Consider the following 21,644-nt stretch of genomic DNA (forward strand, 5'->3'; position numbering starts at 1 on the left):
CTGGTGTGTGGATAATTCAGTTATACACAAAAGTGCAAGTTCTTAATGTGAGTGAACTACATTTTTGAATTAGGCACAGATCATGTTTCACTCGCTTAAGATCATCCACTGATATTGGAGTGCTACATTACAGAATTATTCTCTGTGTCAGTCTATGCAACTGAATATGCAATAAGAAACAAATCTAGCAGTCAGCCTTCTTGCTATGCCATCGGGACACACTTCATCCATAACTGCATGGAAATCAATAGGAATCTGCATTGCATAGCTGATTTTTGCACACCATGACAGTTTTACTTTTAGCACTTAACAGAGAGAGAGAGAGAGAGAGAGAGAGAGAGAGAGAGAGAGAGAGAGAAACTGTCTTTTCATTCAAAAGCACAAATCCCCTTGGATACACTCACAGACAAAGCAGTGAAAATTCAATAAAATGAGCAAGTGGGCATCATAGTCAGTTCAGCAGCTGACATATATGTGTGAACCTTAAATTACATCAATTGATTCTTTTTAAACATACACAACTCCAACCACAAAACAGAAAAATGACCAAATCATATGCTATAGATTAAGGAATGCTAGGTTTCTTACCAAAAAGTATTTATTTTCATTTTTACTTTAAGGTCATTAGTATTATGCAATTTATGCATAACCTTTAGTAAGTAATTCAAATATCCTGGAGCTAAGCTGTATCAGAATCCTTAAATTTTTATTTCTAGCCTCACTATATCTTCTATACATATTTATTGTATAACTATTGTAAAGCAAATCTCAATAATGAAAGGGGCTGAAAGGAAACTGAACAGAGTTACAATCATATTTTGGAATAGTGCAGAGGGTTATTATGTATTTCACTGGTTAAGTTCAACATCAGTAGCTCCAGAAATATTGATCTGGGCACAAATTTTCTTTACGCAACTGCTATATGAGCTGCATCAAACAGTATATAATGGAGACTGTCTGGTACAGACAATTACATGCATGATTTTGGTAAAAATGCTCTCCGATATTCATGCTTAATAAGCAATTTGCTGTGACAAATTAATAGTGCAGTACTTTAGATAAGAAAACCAGCTGTGTGCTGCATTTATATTTTATCACAGTGATATCTTCCAATATACCAAAAGAAATTTTACATACTACCTGATCCAATAGTTCTAATAATGCTACTCATCTTATGAAGTGAAAACTTTTCATCAAGTTTTGACACATTTTAATAAAAAAAGAAGCATATAACATATATTCCACATTACTCTAAAGAAGTCTGGCATCTGTTTACAACATTAAACCTAATAGATAATAAATATTGTATTTATAATGATATATGATGCATTACAAATCCGAGTTGTTCCACCATCATTATGCTGATATTACTTGGGTATACTCTTAACCAAGTATTAATGTAACAAAGATAACACTTTTAGGTAGTAACTGCACAAAATAAATTACAGAACAAAACCAAACGGCAGTTGTGCATAATGTCTTTACAAGTTATTCAGGATGGTTGCACAGAAGTGTGATGATAATATTACTAAAACAAACACTCCCAATTGTATGACAGCTTTATTAACCAGTGAGATGTCAAAACAAAAAGACAAAATTACTCTGAACTGTTATCTGTCCTCCCAAACAATAAAGTTTAAGCACATTTTTTTATAGGGCTTAATTGATTTAATTACAGCAAATACAAATAAAATGTGGCAATAAAGACTACTACTGCAGCAGCACATGCCCATATTAATCGAAAAAAGTCTATAAAATCTGATGCACGGTGCTCACCTAAATAGATTTCATGAGATTGTTACAGAAATTCATTTGTTAGACCTGTTAATAGTTACACATCTGCATTTAACAGAGAGCAAAGTTTAATCCCTCACATGAATAATTAACAGTCTATGAGTGTGCCAGAACTGTAAAGCACTCTGTGCAATAAATCACAGAAGAGATTACAAAATAATAAAGGTAGGGGGGGAAAAAAGGAAATAAAATGGATAGGACTTCTCTCTTTGCCTTAACAAAGACTATGTCTGAAAAAAAAAAAAAGATATTTTACATTTGTATTTATGGAAAACAAGATCAGTTCATTCTCAACAGTCTACCACGCACATCCACATCTTGCAGATTCAAGTACACACACACAGCGCACACACAAGCTATTTTACAACAGTCTGCAAAAGCTGGTCAGACTGACATGCCCAAGGTGTTTATTACCAAGTATATTAACATATATATCAAGGTTTAGTTACGACTTACTTATATAGTCATATACATATATATAACAATATACAACAGAACCCTACCCCAAATGTAAGAATGTCACAATAATTCAAATCTTTAATACAAAGATCTGAGACTGCTGAATATATATTTGCTTTTAAAATTTAGCAAAAACTGTGACAGACTAATGAGTGACCATGGTCACAGTCAACAAATAGATATCCTGACTCCCACGAAGAACAAGAGGATGTCTCTTTATGTCAGACTCACCAACTTTCACACAGTTTGTACACAGATGGCAAAATATAATTACAAATAAATGAAGGATCCAATGAATTAACAGTGGAATTTAATTCTAAGCAGCTGGACTAGATACAGGACCAATAGCCATTTGTTAACGAGGTGGCGGGGGTTCGGCAGAACGATTCCTAGTGCCTGCACTAGCTTCTGTGGCTCCCGTGCTACTGCCAGTTCCCGGTCGAACAGGCTTCCTACGAGAAGGAGCAGGGGAAGAGGCGCCGCCTCGAGCACCTGGTACGGGAAGAGCTGCAGCCACTGAAAGGAGAGGGGATGGGGCAACTTCCCTAACTGTGCCAGTGCCTGTCACAACCCGTACTGTCGGGACCACTTGCACTCGCTGCGGAGGTGGCGGCACCGACTGTCGAGTCAGCACTGGAGCAGGGCCTCTAGCAACAGTTGGTGCAGCACGCCTTACTGTTCCTGGGACAGGCTGCGGTTGTTGCTGGGCCTGTGGGAGAAGATGCTGATGCTGCTTAACAACTTGCTGCTGTAGTAGGTGCTCTCGATGGCGCACTGTGTGGGGCATACAGGTAGAAACCTGTGCAGCTGCCACAGGTGCAGGCTGATGACCCTGTCCAACGGGCTGCTGAGGCGCAGTTATCCCTTGGGAGTCCGTGCTTCTCCCCTCTCCTTCCGAGAGATTTTTTGTATTATCTAATGGGGCACCAGCTGATGTTTTCAAAGTTACACACTCTTCCTCAGCAGCAGCTTTTTCTTCACTTTCTTTCCGTACTCCTATCACTTCGGCACCTTTTCCCGTCAAGGACAGCTTCGACGCTTCTTCGACAATTGATGATAAAACAACTTCCTGCACAAAGAGGCTACGATTTGCCCTTTCTCGTTCCAAAACTTGGAGCTCCGCATCTGTCAGATGTGGATTGAAGCATCTGTAATCAAGAAATATTCTATGTATTTCTAACATCCAATATTATCACATAGCTATAAAAAAATATCTATAGTTATTGAAAAATGCGTTAAAACCAGATTCTGCATTTTCTAAATTTGACAGCAGAAGACAAACAAGACAAAGTACATTTAAAGCAAGAGTTATGTTTCTTTGATGCATGTAACTCACAAATAACAGTAACAATGGTAGGGGGCGGAGGGGGGGGGGGGAAGAGACATTTAATGCTGTTCATTAATACCCCTCACCCCCATCCAAAACAGATGTTAAATTTTCTCAGAGAGGGTTCAGAGTTGGTTAGAGATAGCCTTTATCTGTAGCTGAACTGTAGTTCTGAATGGCATTTCTCCACTGTCTATACACTTTTTTTCGTGAATGCCGATAAATGGGGGAGTCGTTTATAGGATTACGTGAGTTTTCTTTGCTAAGAATAAAGAAGTAGCGGCACTGTCATGATTGATCCACTGGCAGTAATGAGTTGAGGGATTGGCGATCTGCTGGTCAAATGTTACAGCATCACAGATCACGCCTTGTCCTGCCTTGTGGGCAGCAGTCGGCCAGTTACAACAGACCCAAAGTCCTTTCCTTGACTGATGCTTATGTTTTCTTCACTAAGACCATACAAGGAGAGAAGCAGTATAGAGGGAGCATGCTCGACCTTGTTCACACAGTCCAGTAACTATAACTGTCCTTTTGCTTCATACAAAACAGCTCAAAAAGAAGCAGTAGCACACGGAGATAATGAACGCTTAAATGTTTCATGTAACAAACTGAACGTGGTGGTTGTTGTTGTTGTGGTCTTCAGTCCTGAGACTGGATTGATGCAGCTCTCCAAGCTACTCTATCCTGTGCAAGCTTCTTCATCTCCCAGTACCTACTGCAACCTACATCTTTCTGAATCTGCTTAGTGTATTCATCTCTTGGTCTCCCCCTACGATTTTTACCCTCCACGCTGTCCTCCAATACTAAATTGGTGATCCCTTGATGCCTCAGAACATGTCCTACCAACCGATCCCTTCTTCTGGTCGAGTTGTGCCACAAACTTCTCTTCTCCCCAATCCTATTCAATACTTCCTCATTAGTTATGTGATCTACCCATCTAATCTTCAGCATTCTTCTGTAGCACCACATTTCGAAACTGAAGGTATCTTACTGAAATGTTATATAATAGTATTTATTGTTACTCATTACATGTCAGTTCTCAAAAATATGTCTGTCACTTGCAGGCTACTACATTGTTACTGCACACAGTGTTGTTTAATTGCTAACACTGACATCAGCCAAAGACCAAAATACTTGCCACATCAATATTTTCTTATTTTTAATAATTCAACTAGGATGCTGAGTATTCAAGAAAATGTTTTCTACTTTCCACACAAATCCATGTTAGAATGTAAAAGAAGCGAAAGTGACCACTGAATATGTCTACAGTAATCATATAGAACATATGACTGTTAATAGAAGTGGAGGGGAGGGGGGGGGGAAACTATTGTTAAAAATTATTGTTTATTGTGAATACAACAATAAACATGAAAACCCCTAAAATTTACTTTGCTTTCTGTAGTAGCCACCAGAAAGATCGCGGGAGGCGCACATTGGCACGGCGCGTCACGAACGGTAGTCGCCGCCAGTAGAGTCCCGTCCACCAGAGGGCACGCGAGAATTCGGACGCGACCTCTGCCGGCTTAACAACAAGAACAACAACAACTCCGGCAGGACAGGCCGTGCGCAGTCAGTCAACATCGGGCATGCCTAGGACACAGTCCCGGTCTACGCTAAGTGAAGTGCGACGTAACGTGAACAGTGTTACTACACAATTGGCGACGAGTAGGGTCGTTCTTTCGCGTGTTGCGTCGTTGTTCCGGTTTCGCAGTTTCTCCACGGCATGGAGGATTTGGTGCGGGTTTTGGTTGCGCAGCAGACGGAGCTCATGGCCACCATGAAACAAGTGCTTCCGGCGTTGCTCTCCGCGCCGTCTGCTCCGGCGCAGTTCCCTCCTCCCTTTCCCCCGTATGACGAGACGGCAGAGGATTGGGACGCATATGAACATCGCCTTCGGCAGCATTTCCAGGCGTTTCATGTTGCCGATGCGGAGGTATGTCGTGCTCTCTTCTTGTCTTGGATATCTCCCTCGCTGTATCAAGTTTTGCGGCAGCTAGCGCTGTTGCAGGAACCCTCGTCCTTGTCGTTTGACGCATTGTGTTCATTGCTGTCTTCATATTATCGCCGCCGCACGCATGTTGTGGCGGCTAGGGTCGAGTTCTATCAATGCAAGAAACAGCCCCATCAGTCTTACCGGGCGTGGGCCGCTACCCTGCACGGTCTTAGTCGCAAGTGTCATTTTGTCACGGAGCAGTCGCGGGAGTCGTATGCCCATGTTATGGTACGCGACGTCATTGTTCGTTCGGCCCCTGATCGGGAGGTCCGGCAACGGGCCCTGCAGTTAGAAGACCCTTCCCTCGAGGAAGTCCTGTCCATTGCTCAACCGTCCATTGAGTATGTGGGCTACACCATATCTCGGCACGGCATCCAGCCACTAGGAAGTTTGGTCCAAGGTATCGTCAACCTTCCTCGGCCCACTTCGCTGAAGGAGTTACAAGCTTTTTTAGGCAAGATAGCCTATTACCACCGGTTCATTCCCAGGGCTTCCACTATAGCCCACCCCCTGTACTGCCTTCTGCACAAGGGTGTTCCTTTTGATTGGTCACCTGCATGTGAGCGAGCGTTCACCTCGTTGAAGGGCCTCCTCACGTCAGCCCCTTGTTTGGCTACTTTTGATCCCCATAAGCCGTTGGTCCTGGCTACGGATGCTTCGCAGTATGGGGTGGGGGCGGTCCTGGCCCATCGCAACGCAGATGGTTCCGAGCAACCACTGGCGTTTGCGTCGAAAACGCTTAGTCCCGCGCAGGCCCATTACTCCCAGGTGGAAAAAGAGGCTTTGGCCATTGTCTACGCTGTTACCAAGTTTCACCCTTTCTTGTATGGCACGAAGTTTCAGTTAATCACTGACCATAAGCCGTTAATATCGTTATTTGGCCCCGCCTCTCAGATTCCGGATAGGGCAGCCCACAGACTCCAGCGCTGGGCCTTGTTCCTCTCTAAGTACCATTATGACATTCGTTTTCGCCCTACAGGCCAGCATGCCAACGCCGACGCTCTTTCCCGTCTTCCAGTGGGCCCGGACCCTACATTTGATCGAGAGGAGATTATGTGTTTTCATTTGGATGTGGCGTCCCGCCAAGCGGTTGATGGCTTCCCGATCACTAGTTCTCGAGTCGCCAGGGAAACGGCGGCTGACCCGGTTCTCCGGCAAGTAGTTCGCCTCATTCAGCAGGGGTGGTCGTCCCGCCCTCCGGGCCGGGCCTCGGACCCTCTTCGTAATTATTTTCTTCTACGAGACCGTCTCTCGGTCTTGGAAGGAGTTCTCCTTCTGGCTACCGATGATACAGCTCCTCGCGTGGTTGTTCATGCAAGTTTACGAAGGGAGGTCCTCAAGTTATTACATGCGGGGGCACTGGGGTGTTTCCCGTACGAAAACCTTGGCTCGCAGACATGTGTACTGGCCCGGTATTGACAGAGAAATTGAGCACTTGGTGGCCGCCTGTTCCCAGTGTGCGAGCCAACAAGCATCTCCCAGGGCAGCGTTCTCTTCATGGCCGCCGGCAACCCAGGCATGGGAACGTGTTCACATCGATTTTGCGGGCCCGTTTCTCAATGGCTTTTGGCTCATTGTCATTGATGCTTATTCCCGATTCCCATATGTGGTTCGCTGCTCCTCAACCACTTCAGAAGTTGCAATCCAGGCACTAGCAAAAATCTTTCCTGTGGAAGGTCTGCCAATCACCCTGGTCTCGGACAATGGACCGCAGTTTCTTTCGCAGACCTTCCAGGATTTTTGTAGGCGCTTCGGTATTCGGCACGTTTGCTCTCCCCCCTTCCATCCACAATCGAATGGGGAAGCTGAGCGCATGGTGCGCACCTTTAAGACACAGATGAAAAAGTATGTGCACGAATTTCCTGCAGAGGAAGCATTGACGTTTTTCTTGACGGCATACCGGACCACACCAATGGGAGACCGCAGCCCCGCAGAGCTCCTCCATGGGCGTCAACCTAGGACTCTGCTGCACCTCCTCCAGCCTGGTCCTCGCCAGTCTTCACAAAACGGAGTACCTGGCTTTCCACTGGGTATGTCAGTCTGGGCCCGTGGGTTTGGTCGCAATCCACATTGGATACCGGCGGTGGTCCTGCACCGCCATGGCCGCCGGCTCTATACCTTGCAGGCGGGGGACCGGGTGGTACGTCGTCACCAAAATCAGCTCCGTCCACGTTCGGGCACCCACCCTCCGACCTCTCGGACACCGGCTTCCCCATTGCCGGCACCTGTATTGGTTTCACAGGGGACGTTACCTCCTCTCCCCGCTGTGACTCTGCCACACTGCGATGGTTCTCAGCCTTGGCAGCCTCCAGTGGCTCCAGCACCGGCATCGCCGTCATTCGAGATGCCCCAGCGAGAGCCGGCCCCCCTAGCCGGCCCGGTTTCGCAGGGGGCTAGTTCCCCTGTGGTCGTCCCTTCCCCTTCGTCCCCGCCACTAGGTCTTGCCCCTCCTGAGGTGGAACAGGATCCAGACTTCGACAGCTTGTCGCCTGTGCTGTCCCGGGCTCCGGTTGTGGGACGACGGGGGCCTCTTCGTGTGGGTCACTTCCAGCCGTATTCGAAGGTTCCGGCTCGAGGGTTGGCAGATCCCCTCGATTCCGGCCATCCAATGGATGTGGAGGTCATCGCTCCTGCCCGACGCTCCACCTTCCGACGCAGTGGATCACAGTGGCTTCACCCCCCGAAGGAGGAGGAGTGTAGTAGCCACCAGAAAGATCGCGGGAGGCGCACATTGGCACGGCGCGTCACGAACGGTAGTCGCCGCCAGTAGAGTCCCGTCCACCAGAGGGCACGCGAGAATTCGGACGCGACCTCTGCCGGCGTAACAACAAGAACAACAACAACAACTCCGGCAGGACAGGCCGTGCGCAGTCAGTCAACATCGGGCATGCCTAGGACACAGTCCCGGTCTACGCTAAGTGAAGTGCGACGTAACGTGAACAGTGTTACTACACTTTCTATCCATTATCTTTCTTATTATGGTATTTGTCTGTTCTACACCTTTTTTCCCAATTTGTAGTGATCTCCAGCTCCATAATTTTGGATCAACTTTTATTCACTTAGTCTCAACATTTATGGTCTATTAATTTTGTTTCTTCAGCCGCATACATTGGATAAAATACAATCCCAAATCTCTATGATTTTCACAATAATCATTTTCAAGCAAAATCTATTAACCAAATACTGGACTGCCTAGTGAATAATAATGAATAAGATTGTTTATCTTGCATATTGAGCTTAGGTTAACTAACACACTGAAGCCGATGGACATACTAGATACGTTCACTATGTTTTAACCATAAAATCAGACAGATATATGTCATACATTCTTCACTTCTGACTTATTTATTTGTGACTTAAATGTGTGTTTTATGTTTGTATGTGGCGAGACTAATTGTTTGGCTTGTTGTAAGTGCATTGTTGATGGCTAGTGCATGCCAGTCTCTCGTGAATGGTACCAGTGTTACGAGAACTGTGCAAGTGAGCTCGGAATATTGTTGAAGGTTGTTTTGTTCTATGTCAGCTGCCATGTTGTGCTATTGTGTGCATCCTTCCCATGTGTAAAAACAGAAATAGTGAATATGGCTAACAGGCATCGCTTGTCAAACTTAGAGATTGAAGAACTCTTAAACAATGGCTCAGAACTTTATGATCTTTCGAATGACATCAGTGATTTTTCAGAAGATAGTGATGACTCGCGTGGGCTGGAGAGCGAAACCTGTGCTGCTGATAGAAACAATGGTAGTAAGTTTCTATTAGTCAGGTTTGTCTTCAGTTCAACAGCCTGCCCTTCATAATGAATGATGTCATTTTGATGGACTCCCTGAATTACCTCTGTTTGAAGAAACGAGTGGAATTCAGGTTCCTGTCGATACATTACCGTCAGAACTAGACTGTTTGTTGCAATTTTTTGATCAGAGCATGTATCTAAAAGTAAAGTCAGAGACAAATATATATGCTACTGATACCGTTTCTGAACTTTGCCGTCAGAACAGAATCAAACCAAAATCTTTATGGAAGAAATGGAGAGCAATCAGGATACACGAAGTAAATCAATTTTTTGCAATTGCTTTGCATGAGTGTGTTGTAAAGAAACCTAAACTTAGGTATTATGGTTCTGAAGACCCTGTGCTTGCTTCATCAATTTGCTTCTCAGCTAATGTCACGAGACAGATTTTTTGCCAGATTCAAGATGCTGTATGTGAACAACAATGTGCTATGGATACCTCAACGAGAACCAGGCCATGACCCTCTGTATAAAGTAAGATCTGTTTGGGACTTTTTCACAGAAAGATGCAGAAAAGTCCTATCCATCACCAAATTGGGCTGTGGATGAAGCAATACATCCTTTTTGAGGAAGAATTGGATTGTGTGTTTATATGAAAGACAAACCAGAGAAATATGGGATAAAACAGTATGTCGTAAAAGATGCTCGAACAGGTTACATTGCAATGCTGAAGTTTATACTGGATGAAAAGGAATGTTGACAATTATGTCAAATTACTGTTGCTGAGGCTGTGTTCCTTTTACCTGAGAAAAGGACATGGGGAATACATGGACAATTTTATACAAGTCCTGCAGTCCTTGAAGAAATATGGGAAAGAAATACATTGAGAGTTGGTATTGTGATGAAGAACAGGATAGGTTTGCCTAGAGACCTAATGAATCAAAAACCAAAGAAACGAGAAATGACATTTCATCGCAAAGGACACCTTTTCTGCTTGAGATGGAAAGACAAACTTGATGTACACATGTTGTCAACACAGCATAAGGTGACTGCTTCGCATGTCCATGTAAAATCCAGGAGTGGATATGTTGAGGTAGTAAAGCCAGATGTTGTACTAGACTACAACTTGCGTAAAACGTGTTGACAGAGGAGACCAGCTGATGAGTTACCATCCCTTCCAGAGAAAGACAGTGAAATGGTGGGAAAAGATTTTCTTCAATATTTTTATGAGGGCAATTGTGAATGCCAACTTTATTCCCAATATCAAAATATCAAAAAAGTATGCATTAGCAGATTTTATCTGTAAATTAGGAAAGCAACACGTCATTTTCCTGAGAAACTGCCACCAACATGAAAGAAAACAAATCCAGCTAGAAGATGTAACGTCTGTTGGGCACAAGGGAATATTGCAGGAAAGGCAGTGAGCAAAGAGACCAGATACTACTGTAGGCCATGTAACACAGGCTTTTGTGTTACCGAGTGTTTTGAAAGATTTCATACCCCAGTGAGGTTCTCTAAATTGTAAAAATGAGAGAGGGGGGGAAAAAAAGCACACATTTCACAATAGAACACTTTACTTATAAATAAAGCATTTAGTATGTCCTGCTGACAAGTGATTTTAAATCAACAGGCTACCATTCCCTACGACTTACAAAAATTTTGTCCACTTCAGAGAAAAATAAAAATGCTGAAAAACAGTATCTTTAGAGTAATATCTACAAATCCTTGTATAATTTATTTGTGCTAAATGTAGACATATTCACAAAAAGCAAGGATGGGAGGTTAAGCTGATATACTGCCTAAAGAGATACCGTATTTACTCGAATCTAAGCCGCACTTTTTTTCCAGTTTTTGTAATCCAAAAAACCGCCTGCGGCTTAGAATCGAGTGCAAAGCAAGCGGAAGTTCTGAAAAATGTTGGTAGGTGCCGCCACAACTAACTTCTGCCGTCGAATATATGTAGCACTACACAGACATGCTTTGTAGGCACAAAGATAAATACTGGCGCCAAAACCTCTGCGTCAGTAAATAAATTAAAAAAAAGGTGGAAGACGAGCTTTTTTTTCTCCGCCCAGAGTTTCGACCACTGCATTTTCATACATTATCCAACGAAGTAAATACAAATTCCGTATTGTTCATCTTCGAATGTATTAGAATTTCAATGTACTACGAAAATCCGACTGGCAAGACTGTTTGGGATGTTTTTCAATATGGCCAACTCTACGTTCTGAATTTTTTCCTACCTGTGAGAAGAGATGGTTGCTAATAGTAACCTGATGAAATGTGAATCACAAGCAGTATTCTCGTCACCATTCATTCACCATAAGAATAATACGAATATAAACATTTTGCCATGTGTTCTTCCGTGTTTGTTGCTATCTCATTTAAATCCTGTCTGCCTAATAAACTCCGAAACTAGAGTGAGACAACAGCAAACGCGGAAGAATACACTTATCGTGTCATGTTTATATTCGTATTATTCTTAGCCTTATAGTGATACAGTCAGAAATGAACCACGGCAACTGACTAGATTTTTAAATCTTAGAGGACTCGAATTTCTGTGCAGAATTTGACGTACTAAAGAAGCGGCTGCAAAGATTTTCAAACGGAGAAAAATTTTCGCCTAACTCTCGTTCAGAACATGTTCTATCATACGCAGCCTATTATTTGGTTCTTGTTGATCATTCTCAAAGAAAGCAGAAGTGTAAGTAACAACAAATACCAGTCTCTTGACATTGCTTCGCTAATGAGACGATTTGTCTCTTTTTAGTTGTAAGCGGCGGTAGCGCGCACAAAAGCAAGCCATGCCGCGAACGGCGACAGGCCGTAAACACGCACTATCAGAATGCGACAAACAATGCATGACACAGTACAGTGATGCATTTTCAGCTTAGAGTGACGTAAACACCTATAACAGAGAAAACGGCACTTATCAGATCAAACAAAATAAGCAATCGATTCAAACCAGACGAAGCACGTGGAAAAGGAAGGGTACCCGTATAAATACGGACGGAGCGCCTGACGCATAGCAGTGGCTACCTGGTAAAGCTTACGACTCGAACCAAACTACTGTAGCTGTATCGTCATTCATTCGACCTAAATTGTGTCTCATATTACAATGGACCAACTTTGTTTCGATTTGGAGGTGCGGCCTAAAACTTTTATCTCCCCTTGAATTTCGAGTCTCAAATTTCAGGTGCGGCTTAGATTCGGGAAATCTTTTTTTCCTTTGTTTCGAGTCTCATTTTTCAGGTGCGGCTTAGATTCGAGTGCTGCTTAGATTCGGGTAAATACGGTAAGTGTATTAGTAAATTTACTAAAAAATTGTAAATTGTAGCAAATTTCCTCAGGATCTGGTTATTAACTGGATAGCTGGCCCATTAGACTCTAATGTGTTAGCAGAACACATTCAACAAAGCAAGCCACTTACTGTGGAACATTCATCTCCAGATTTTGAAAACACGCACGAAAACACGCACACAGCCTGCCCCCACGAGGAACACCCTTCTCCCGATTATAATTGTTTTACTAGATTTACCCAACTTCGTATCTCAAGTAGAGATGTAAATAACCAGCAAACCCACAGAGGGACAATTCCTGATGCAGCACAGAGAATAGCAAATTAGTATCTTTGGCAAAATGAAAGTTCCAATTACCCCTTGTTCTGTGGTCATGCAGTGCTGCAAAATGTGGAGATTACTTGCACAAAATGTTCTATCAACTTTTGTGTTGAGTCTTTCTAGTGGGTTCAGGAACTTTCAGAACACATTGCACCTCAAACCAATTGCCTCCCAAACAACTGTGGCCTTATTGAAAAAGTTTATAATATTTAGAAACTTATACCCAAACTGATCTTGCACTCCTTAGCAATGTATATTTCAAACTTTTGCTGAACTGCATACTTGTTCGTGATTTCTGAAAGCCATAACAGTCTAAATAGTCGTGTCCCACAGTTAGTACTCTGTATCCATGTACTCAGTTTATTACCATCTACCACCTATGTAAACCACCAGATTCTTCTCTTTTAAGAAGCATGCACCCTTTCCACCATTTTATGATTCAATAAGAGGACTACTATTACAGAGAGTTTACAAGCTTTTTGTGTTCCATTTAGTTCTTCCTGATATTTTTGTATATTTTATAGTTTTGTGTGTGTGTGTGTGTGTGAGAGAGAGAGAGAGAGAGAGAGAGAGAGAGAGAGAGAGAGAGAGAAGGAGAGAGAGGGGGGGGGGGGGCAAGAGGAAGAGGAGAGATCTTCATTACAACCATCCTGTTCCAACTTAGAACAGAATACACCCTATAACAATTATTAGCTGAAACTGCATCACGGGAACATGCCTTCTGAACACCTATTCATTTTTGCTGATACCCACCAGCAGTATATGCATCCCATGAAGTGTTTCCAAGTTGAATCTTCTCAGCAGCCATACACTGCACTGGCATGCACCTCACGTAAGTCATTTTGTTTTTATATATGCACAGGCTTATAACACCTTCATGATCTGGCACTTAAGCAACTTCACTCCAAAACATACAATTTTCCACTGTCATGCCCAACAGTGGCGTTATGTCCTGACTTTATGATAGTGCTGACAAGCAGCCCGCTTAGTAAAAATTGTAATCCAGCCATGGCAGGACTGTTCAGCCAAGTTACATGATGTGCTACCCATTTGTGACTAGCCATGAGGAGGGAGCTGCAGCCAATCTTAAGAAATGAGTTATTTGAAATGTTGCAGTTGGTATCAATTTGATTGTAAGCATATTTACAATACTGTTTGGTAATTGTTTCTCTCAAGATACTGCTGCAGAATTAAGAAGTTATTATCATCAGTCAATGTCTGGCATCACAGTGGAAGAGTGATTTTAACTACACTGAAAATTTAATATAAATAATGTAAAAAAGTGCTAAACACTGATACTACAGCAAGACAAACCAACTATTAGGACTAGCCCTGCTGACTAGGAAAGCTAAAATAAAGTATATAATACAATCATCAGACCACTTCTAATCTATGGGGCAGAAACATGGAGCCTAACAAAAACAGGACACCACCATTTACAAGTGTTTGAGAATAAAGTTTACAGAAAAATCTTTGGTCCATATTATGACAATGAATCACAATGCTGGAAGAAAAGACAACATAGAAATCCACGAGATATCACAACAACCAACGATAGTAAACATAATAAATGCTAGAAGACTGCAATGGACTGGACATCTGATGAGAATGAAATAAGACCAAATTGTGTTAAGAATATTCAGGGAGAAGCCATATGGCAAAAGACCAAGGGGGAGACACAGGAATACTTGGCACAATGAAATTGATTGCATATGTAAACGATTGGGGATAAATAACTGCGAAGAAGCAGCACAGGACAGGAGAAGCTGGATGAATTATGTGAGATCGGCATGGGAGCTTCAAGTCCCTTAGCAGCCTACTGCTACTGCTGCTGCTGCTGCTGCTGCTGCCATGTAAAAAAGAATCAATTTCTGGCACAAGCAGAGGAAAAGCCAATTAGTAAAATTAATCAACAATGTGAACTTGTTTGCAAATGAAATTCACTACCAGGCCACTCCTGAAAGGCATTCCAGTTCTATAAGAATTAATGTCTTCTACGAGAAGCCTGATTAGCTCTTCTCTTGATGTCACCGTTATTGTCAACTCAAAATATGCTGTAGCTGAAATTCTAATTCAGTTTTGAAAAGATAAAATGATTCTGGAAAAGGAAGGACATATAAGACGAAAACAATAGCAAGATGATGTGGGTTATGAGATAAAACACATTAACATAGCATAACGACAGGATCACACAACCAGGTAGTACTGAGAGACAAATGCATGCATCTTCATCACTTCAGCAATATTTCACATTTTGTAATTTCATACTGATTGCCCTAGAATCACTGCTCACATTTTTACTACCGTAAGTATCAAACAAAGTATTTTTTTTATGATACTATGTTTGGCTGTTGCATTATTTTTATATTACTACTGAACAAGACCATTTGAGAAAATCTGGAAAACTGAGATCAGGGTGTCGTGACAAATTACTATTTCAATGTGCGGCGCGCGCACTCAAGATTGCACTAGTACATTTGCCATGTCTTTCAAGTTTGCTAATCTGATGTGTGACGCGCGCGCGCACACACACACACACACACACACACACACACACACACACACACACACACACACACACGCGCGCGCGCGCGCGCGCGCGCGCGTGCGTGTGTGTGTGTGTGCGCGCGTGTCACACATCAGATTACCAAACTTGAAAGAAATGGCAAATGCACTAGTGCAATCTTGTCTAAAAGAAACTTATAAAGCTACCATATGGTCTGAACCAAAAGGTCGCACTATTGTAACATTTTTCTTCACATTAATCCTGTCTATAATGGTGCTGCTGTGTTCCAAGATTTGGCCAATTTATTTTATTTAACTTTGCGACCAGATGCTATTCCTGTTACTGCTGGCACCAGTTACTTGAGGGAGGGAAGTCACGTGCACCACCTGTCTGTGAATCACGTAAATTTTGCTCTGCAAATTTTAACTATTTGTTTATCATGATTTCTGAGATGTTAATTGGGGACAAGCCTAAAAGAGCATGGGAAACCAACTATAATCCACAGTTGGCCGTACACCAGCCACGATTGTTAATCTGACTTGCAGATTCAATCCAGGTGTGGTTTACCTTCCTGTCTCAATTACCACCACGCAACATGTCACATATATGAAAAAGTCTATCCAATAGATCATACTACTGAAGTTATCTAGAAAGCTAGATTCCCTAGAACTGTAAATAGAAAGAAAACATTGTTTACTGGAAAATATTTATTGGATCACTGTAGCAAACACAAGCTGCTACTCAACATTCACCAAAAAAATTAATTCAGTTATCATGCCATGGGAATAAATTTCTATATTCTTGTGTCACATAAATCTGCTGTCCAGTGTTGAAAACAGTGTGTAGCAGCCAATTACACATTTTCACGGCAGTATGAATGCCAACCAAAGAGCAATTTCTTCCATTAGAAACAAACCATGGGACATGAGCAGGCTCTGTACTACATGACAGACAGCAAATCCTTAGCTAATTTTTGCAGAAAATCTGCTGTATAATGAGCCATATATGGATCAGAATTATCACAAATCATTGTATAATTTTTTTTAAACTTTCCTACTTTTGTTGCCCAAAATACTCGAAGCAACTATTTTTCAGTTGCTGCAACTGTGGCACTAAAGAGTGATTAAGTAGATGTCAACATGTGCAGTTTGTGGCACTTCCCTGCAACTCTCTCACATGGACACTTGCTGTTTGCAATGTACAATTTGTCTGTATGGAAAATTTCATTTCTGGATAATGCTCATTTATCTGTCTCCAAGCAGTGCAGGCTATGAACATGGCACATAAACCTAGGGCACAGGTGGGCAGGGGTAAGGGGGACAAACAACTGACAAGCAAGCAGTACGACAGCGTGCAGACATCACATGCAGGGGTGAAATGTGGCTTGTGCATGCACAGAATGCATGCAGCAGGGCACCTGGCATGTAGCCTCTCTAGTTATGCCTGCCTAAGGGTAAGCTGAGGGATACCCTGGCCCTTTGTGCCAGTGTTGGTATTGTCTAATTTAGGTTTTAGGGTGACAAACCACTAGGAGATTTCCCATGCAGCAATATTGTATGACAGAAATACAACAATATTTCCTTATTCCATACAGCCAGATCTCACAAATTAAAATTTTGACTATAGAGTAATCAATGTAACTCATAAATATGATAATTTCATCTTGACTATGTCCTTTCACAAAGTTTTCCAAATAAGTGTTAACTGCAACTTTAGATACCTTACAAGAGATTCACTGCTAAACACCTTTCTCCAAGATCTCTCTCCACCAAATAACAACAGAAAGTCATTATACCAATGAACATCAGCATTACATTCTACAACAAAACAAGAAACTAAATAGTTCAGTCTAGTAAAGTACTGCTAACATGCTTTTAAAACAGAATTAATATACCTAGAAAGCAGGAACTGAGAGCTGTTATGAGAATTCTGAGCTTTTGACTCTGATGACGCAGCAGGATTTCCTGTTGTCGTGGTTCCAGCTGCACCTGAACCCGAAGATCCCGCTCCACCAGTATTTGCTGATGAAGCCGTTTGTGTTTGCCTCCGAGGTAACCGCTCCAGTTGTTGTCGTGCAGCCTGAAACAAGTACACTGAGCCACTGAATATGTTCTTTGAACAAATGGTAATCAATCAAATATCTGTTTTCATTCCTCCACAGAGTGGATAGCACATAAATTACATAAACTATCAAGGAATAATTTTCCTCCCACAGTCCATACATCAATCCAAAAATCTGGCAAGCAATTTCAAAGGAACAGGTAGTCACCTAAGACTTGGCTTGAATTTTAGTATCAACTAGAAGTGTTCCATTACGAAGTTGTTTGACACTTTTTAGGGGTCCAGCAACACCCTCCAGTGCCTTGTAGACACAGAAATGGGAGACCTTCTCAAAGGTTTCCTTTGTTCTCTTGATTACAATGAAACTTTTATGGCACACTAGTGCCCTGTTACTAGAATTCTGAGAGTTCTTCTCGGGAGGATTAACCAATAGAGCTCTCTTTGATGAGTGGATGTGGCTATTACCTGATGGTACACCCATCCCGTCAGGAGTAGTAGTTTGACAAGACCGTTCCACAGGAATACCACAGGACACCAGGGAATCAAATGTCAACCCAGGAGGCAGAGCCCTGCATGCCTGAGTAATCCTTATACAACTGGAGGGTGGCAGGTGCCCCAGAGGTTGCCTGCTAGAGACTGTTTTACCACAACAGCCATTCACCTCATCAGCATATTACACACTTTGAGATTGAGGATTTTTTTTTTTAGGTGTGTGCCTTCCTCGTGTGACGCCAAGGCCCCCGTCCGGTGTTCTCCAAAACACACAGCATTCCACTGCTGCCCTGCACAGGAACCTAGGGTCGCCAAGACTGTACCCATCAAACGAATGCTAAGCCCCTCGGGGGGGGGGGAGGTTACAATATCTGCTATTATGACATTTGTCAAGACAAAAAACATCAGATCTCCATTACCAATAAGCTGCACCCCAGATCCTACGCTTTGCTTTTGCCTTATTAAATAAATTCTTCCATGCCCTGCTGTCAGTACTCTTCAAATACGCAGTGGCAGAAATTTAATCCAGCTAGCTGCATGGAAATGTATACATTATCGACTGTATTATGAAAACTTCAAAGACCATATCACACACACTCTCTCTCTCTCTTTCTCTCTCTCTCTCACACACACACACACACACACACACACACACACACAAAATTAAAAAAATCAATTATTTCCCGTATAGTCATGTGTAATTATGAGATGTCCACATACCCTCACCTGCTGCCTCTCCAACTGCAGCTGCATCTGCAGCTGCTGGAGCTGTGAAGGCGTGGAACCAGGCCCAGCTGCTGAACGGCGCACTCCAGACAGCTGGGACAGGAGTTCTGCTATTGGGTCGACACTTTCTCGGCTTGAAGGTGAAAGTGAAGATAATCCACCAGATGAGCTGCAAAAACAGGCATAAAAATCAATACTGATTGGTTAGAAACAGGCGGTCAATTCTGTGATTTAAAAAAGAATGAATGCTATGTTACACTATGCCAGACTAGCACTTCCCCACAAAATATTAGCTTTACACTGAAATGTTTCTAACAATGTTTTGTCCCTCATTGTCTGAAAGGCTCATAGCATTTAAGCTGAAGATGGACACTTGGAACAATATGATGATCAAGTACATGTGGATTGAAGTAAAAACATGCATGGAATTCACGCTACTCAATAATTTTTGAGGCAACATGATGAAATACCAGTTGAAAATATTTGGTGCAGCTTTTTAAGAGTGCGGAAAAAAATTATTTATTTGGATGTTTTAATTTTTATCCAGTTGCATAGGACCAAAACTAGTTGGCAATGGAACAAATCCCTACATAATTCTGATAAAAAAATTAAAAATTAAGAAAACCAAATAATTAAAAAACACAAGGAAAAAGTTTAGATTCTATAGAGAATAAAAGGACTTGCTCACAAGGAAGCCTTTCAGTTTAATTTGTAATTCTGAGGTATATCATTTAAATTATTAGGTTCTTTTGCAGTTTTTCTGTATAGCGGCTAAGGAAGTATTAGCCAAATGCATCCAATTTACTACATCATGTGCATGCAAGAGTTTTACAAATTCCCTCATCTAGAAGTAATTAGAAGGTACAGGGACAAACATTCGCTTGCATGGTGTTTTTGAACTAGCACCTAACATTACAGTCAGTTGTGATAACCCTTTTCTAGGTTCAAAGTAGTCTTTACAAATGTTCAGTTACCCAAAAACATGACCTTAAGGCATAACAGAGTGAAAATATGCAAGCAAGACAGTTTCACATTTATATAAATGACAGCAAGGCTTTTTCTATAATAGTAGCACTTAGTTTCTGCAGGAAATTGTGAATGCGCAACTTTCACTAATTTTTTTCATACACATCTGCATTCCTACATCTACATCTACATCTACATTTATACTCCGCAAGCCACCCAAGGGTGTGTGGCGGAGGGCACTTTACGTGCCACTGTCATTAGCTCCCTTTCCTGTTCCAGTCGCGTATGGTTCGCGGGAAAAACGACTGTCTGAAAGCCTCTGTGCGCGCTCTAATCTCTCTAATTTTACATTCGTGATCTCCTCAGGAGGTATAAGTAGGGGGAAGCAATATATTCGATACCTCATCCAGAAACGCACCCTCTCGAAACCTGGCGAGCAAGCTAGACCATGATGCAGAGCGCCTCTCTTGCAGAGTCTGCCACTGGAGTTTGTTAAACATCTTCCTAACGCTATCACGGTTACCAAATAACCCTGTGACGAAACGCGCCGCTCTTCTTTGGATCTTCTCTATCTCTTCCGTCAACCCGATCTGGTACGGATCCCACACTGATGAGCAATACTCAAGTATAGGTCGAACGAGTGTTTTGTAAGCCACCTCCTTTGTTGATGGACTACATTTTCTAAGGACTCTCCCAATGAATCTCAACCTGGTACCCGCCTTACCAACAATTTTATATGATCATTCCACTTCAAATCGTTCCGCACGCATACTCCCAGATATTTTACAGAAGTAACTGCTACCAGTGTTTGTTCCGCTATCATATAATCATACAATAAAGGATCCTTCTTTCTATGTATTCTCAATACATTACATTTGTCTATGTTAAGGGTCAGTTGCCACTCCCTGCACCAAGTGCCTATCCGCTGCAGATCTTCCTGCATTTCGCTACAATTTTCTAATGCTGCAACTTCTCTGTATACTACAGCATCATCCGCGAAAAGCCGCATGGAACTTCCGACACTATCTACTAGGTCATTTATATATATTGTGAAAAGCAATGGTCCCATAACACTCCCCTGTGGCACGCCAGAGGTTACTTTAACGTCTGTAGACGTCTCTCCATTGAGAACAACATGCTGTGTTCTGTTTGCTAAAAACTCTTCAATCCAGCCACACAGCTGGTCTGATATTCCGTAGGCTAAGAATTTAAAATGTACAACTACACTGACCATTTGCTCCCCCTGTGATACTACCATCTGGTTTGTATGAGAGTCAGGAATTACATGCACTGGTTTTTGTTGTAATTAGGTGGCAATATATTCCCCTTAAGGCCCAAGCTGACAAACCATTGCCCTACTTGCTAAGTCATTTAAATCATATTTCAGATCTTTCAGAACAACTTTTTTCCATCTACAAAAAAGAAATTTTTATATGAAAGTGGCAGGTCACGGATATACCATATTAGCCATACATTTCCCCCCCAAATCCGCGCATGTAAATTTAGGGTGCTGTTTATCTACATCACAGGAAACTCAACTGAAGTGCTCCTTCTTAGTTCAAAATTTGCTACAGTTTGGAAATCAATTGTTGTATGTTAGGTAACAATGTCACCAGCTTCAACTGTTGAAGTTTCATTTAGTTGGTTGATTGGGGTTGAAGGGACCAAACAGCAAGGTCATCAGTCCCTTGTTTCAAATGTGGTCCATTCAGACAGATTGACATCTCAGAAAAGTCAAAACGATGAAAAGTAAAAGGCTAAAAAACGTAAAAGTGCAGTTGTTTTGTCAATGGTGAAAAGAAAATGAGGGAAGTCAGCAAGTGAGCAGCCCTAAGGCTATGCTACAGGCAGGAAATATCCCACCTCTGATGCAGTGCAGGCAAGACCATGCCCGGATTTTGGGGGGAAATGTATGGCTTACGGATGGCTAATATGGTATATCAGTGACCTGCCACTTTCATATAAAAATTTCT

At 42.3% G+C, this 21,644-nt stretch overlaps 1 protein-coding gene across 2 annotated transcripts in view; it reads right to left on the minus strand.

Moving 5' to 3' along the window:
• Window positions 1-326: 326 nt before the first annotated feature.
• Window positions 327-21,644, minus strand: part of LOC126188076 (E3 ubiquitin-protein ligase KCMF1-like) — a 95,460-nt gene continuing 74,142 nt past the window's right edge. The window contains exons 6-8 of one of the 2 annotated variants that reach the window (XM_049929525.1): window positions 18,700-18,874; window positions 17,321-17,505; window positions 327-3,401 (exon numbers count right to left, since the gene is read on the minus strand). In XM_049929525.1, coding sequence (XP_049785482.1) covers window positions 2,609-3,401; window positions 17,321-17,505; window positions 18,700-18,874 — 1,153 coding nt within the window. In that variant the 3' untranslated portion in view covers window positions 327-2,608. The remainder of the gene's footprint in view (window positions 3,402-17,320; window positions 17,506-18,699; window positions 18,875-21,644) is intronic. The other variant, XM_049929526.1, reaches the window with a different exon arrangement.

The sequence above is a fragment of the Schistocerca cancellata genome, chromosome 5 (assembly GCF_023864275.1).
Source record: "Schistocerca cancellata isolate TAMUIC-IGC-003103 chromosome 5, iqSchCanc2.1, whole genome shotgun sequence".
Taxonomy (NCBI): Eukaryota; Metazoa; Arthropoda; class Insecta; order Orthoptera; family Acrididae; genus Schistocerca; species Schistocerca cancellata.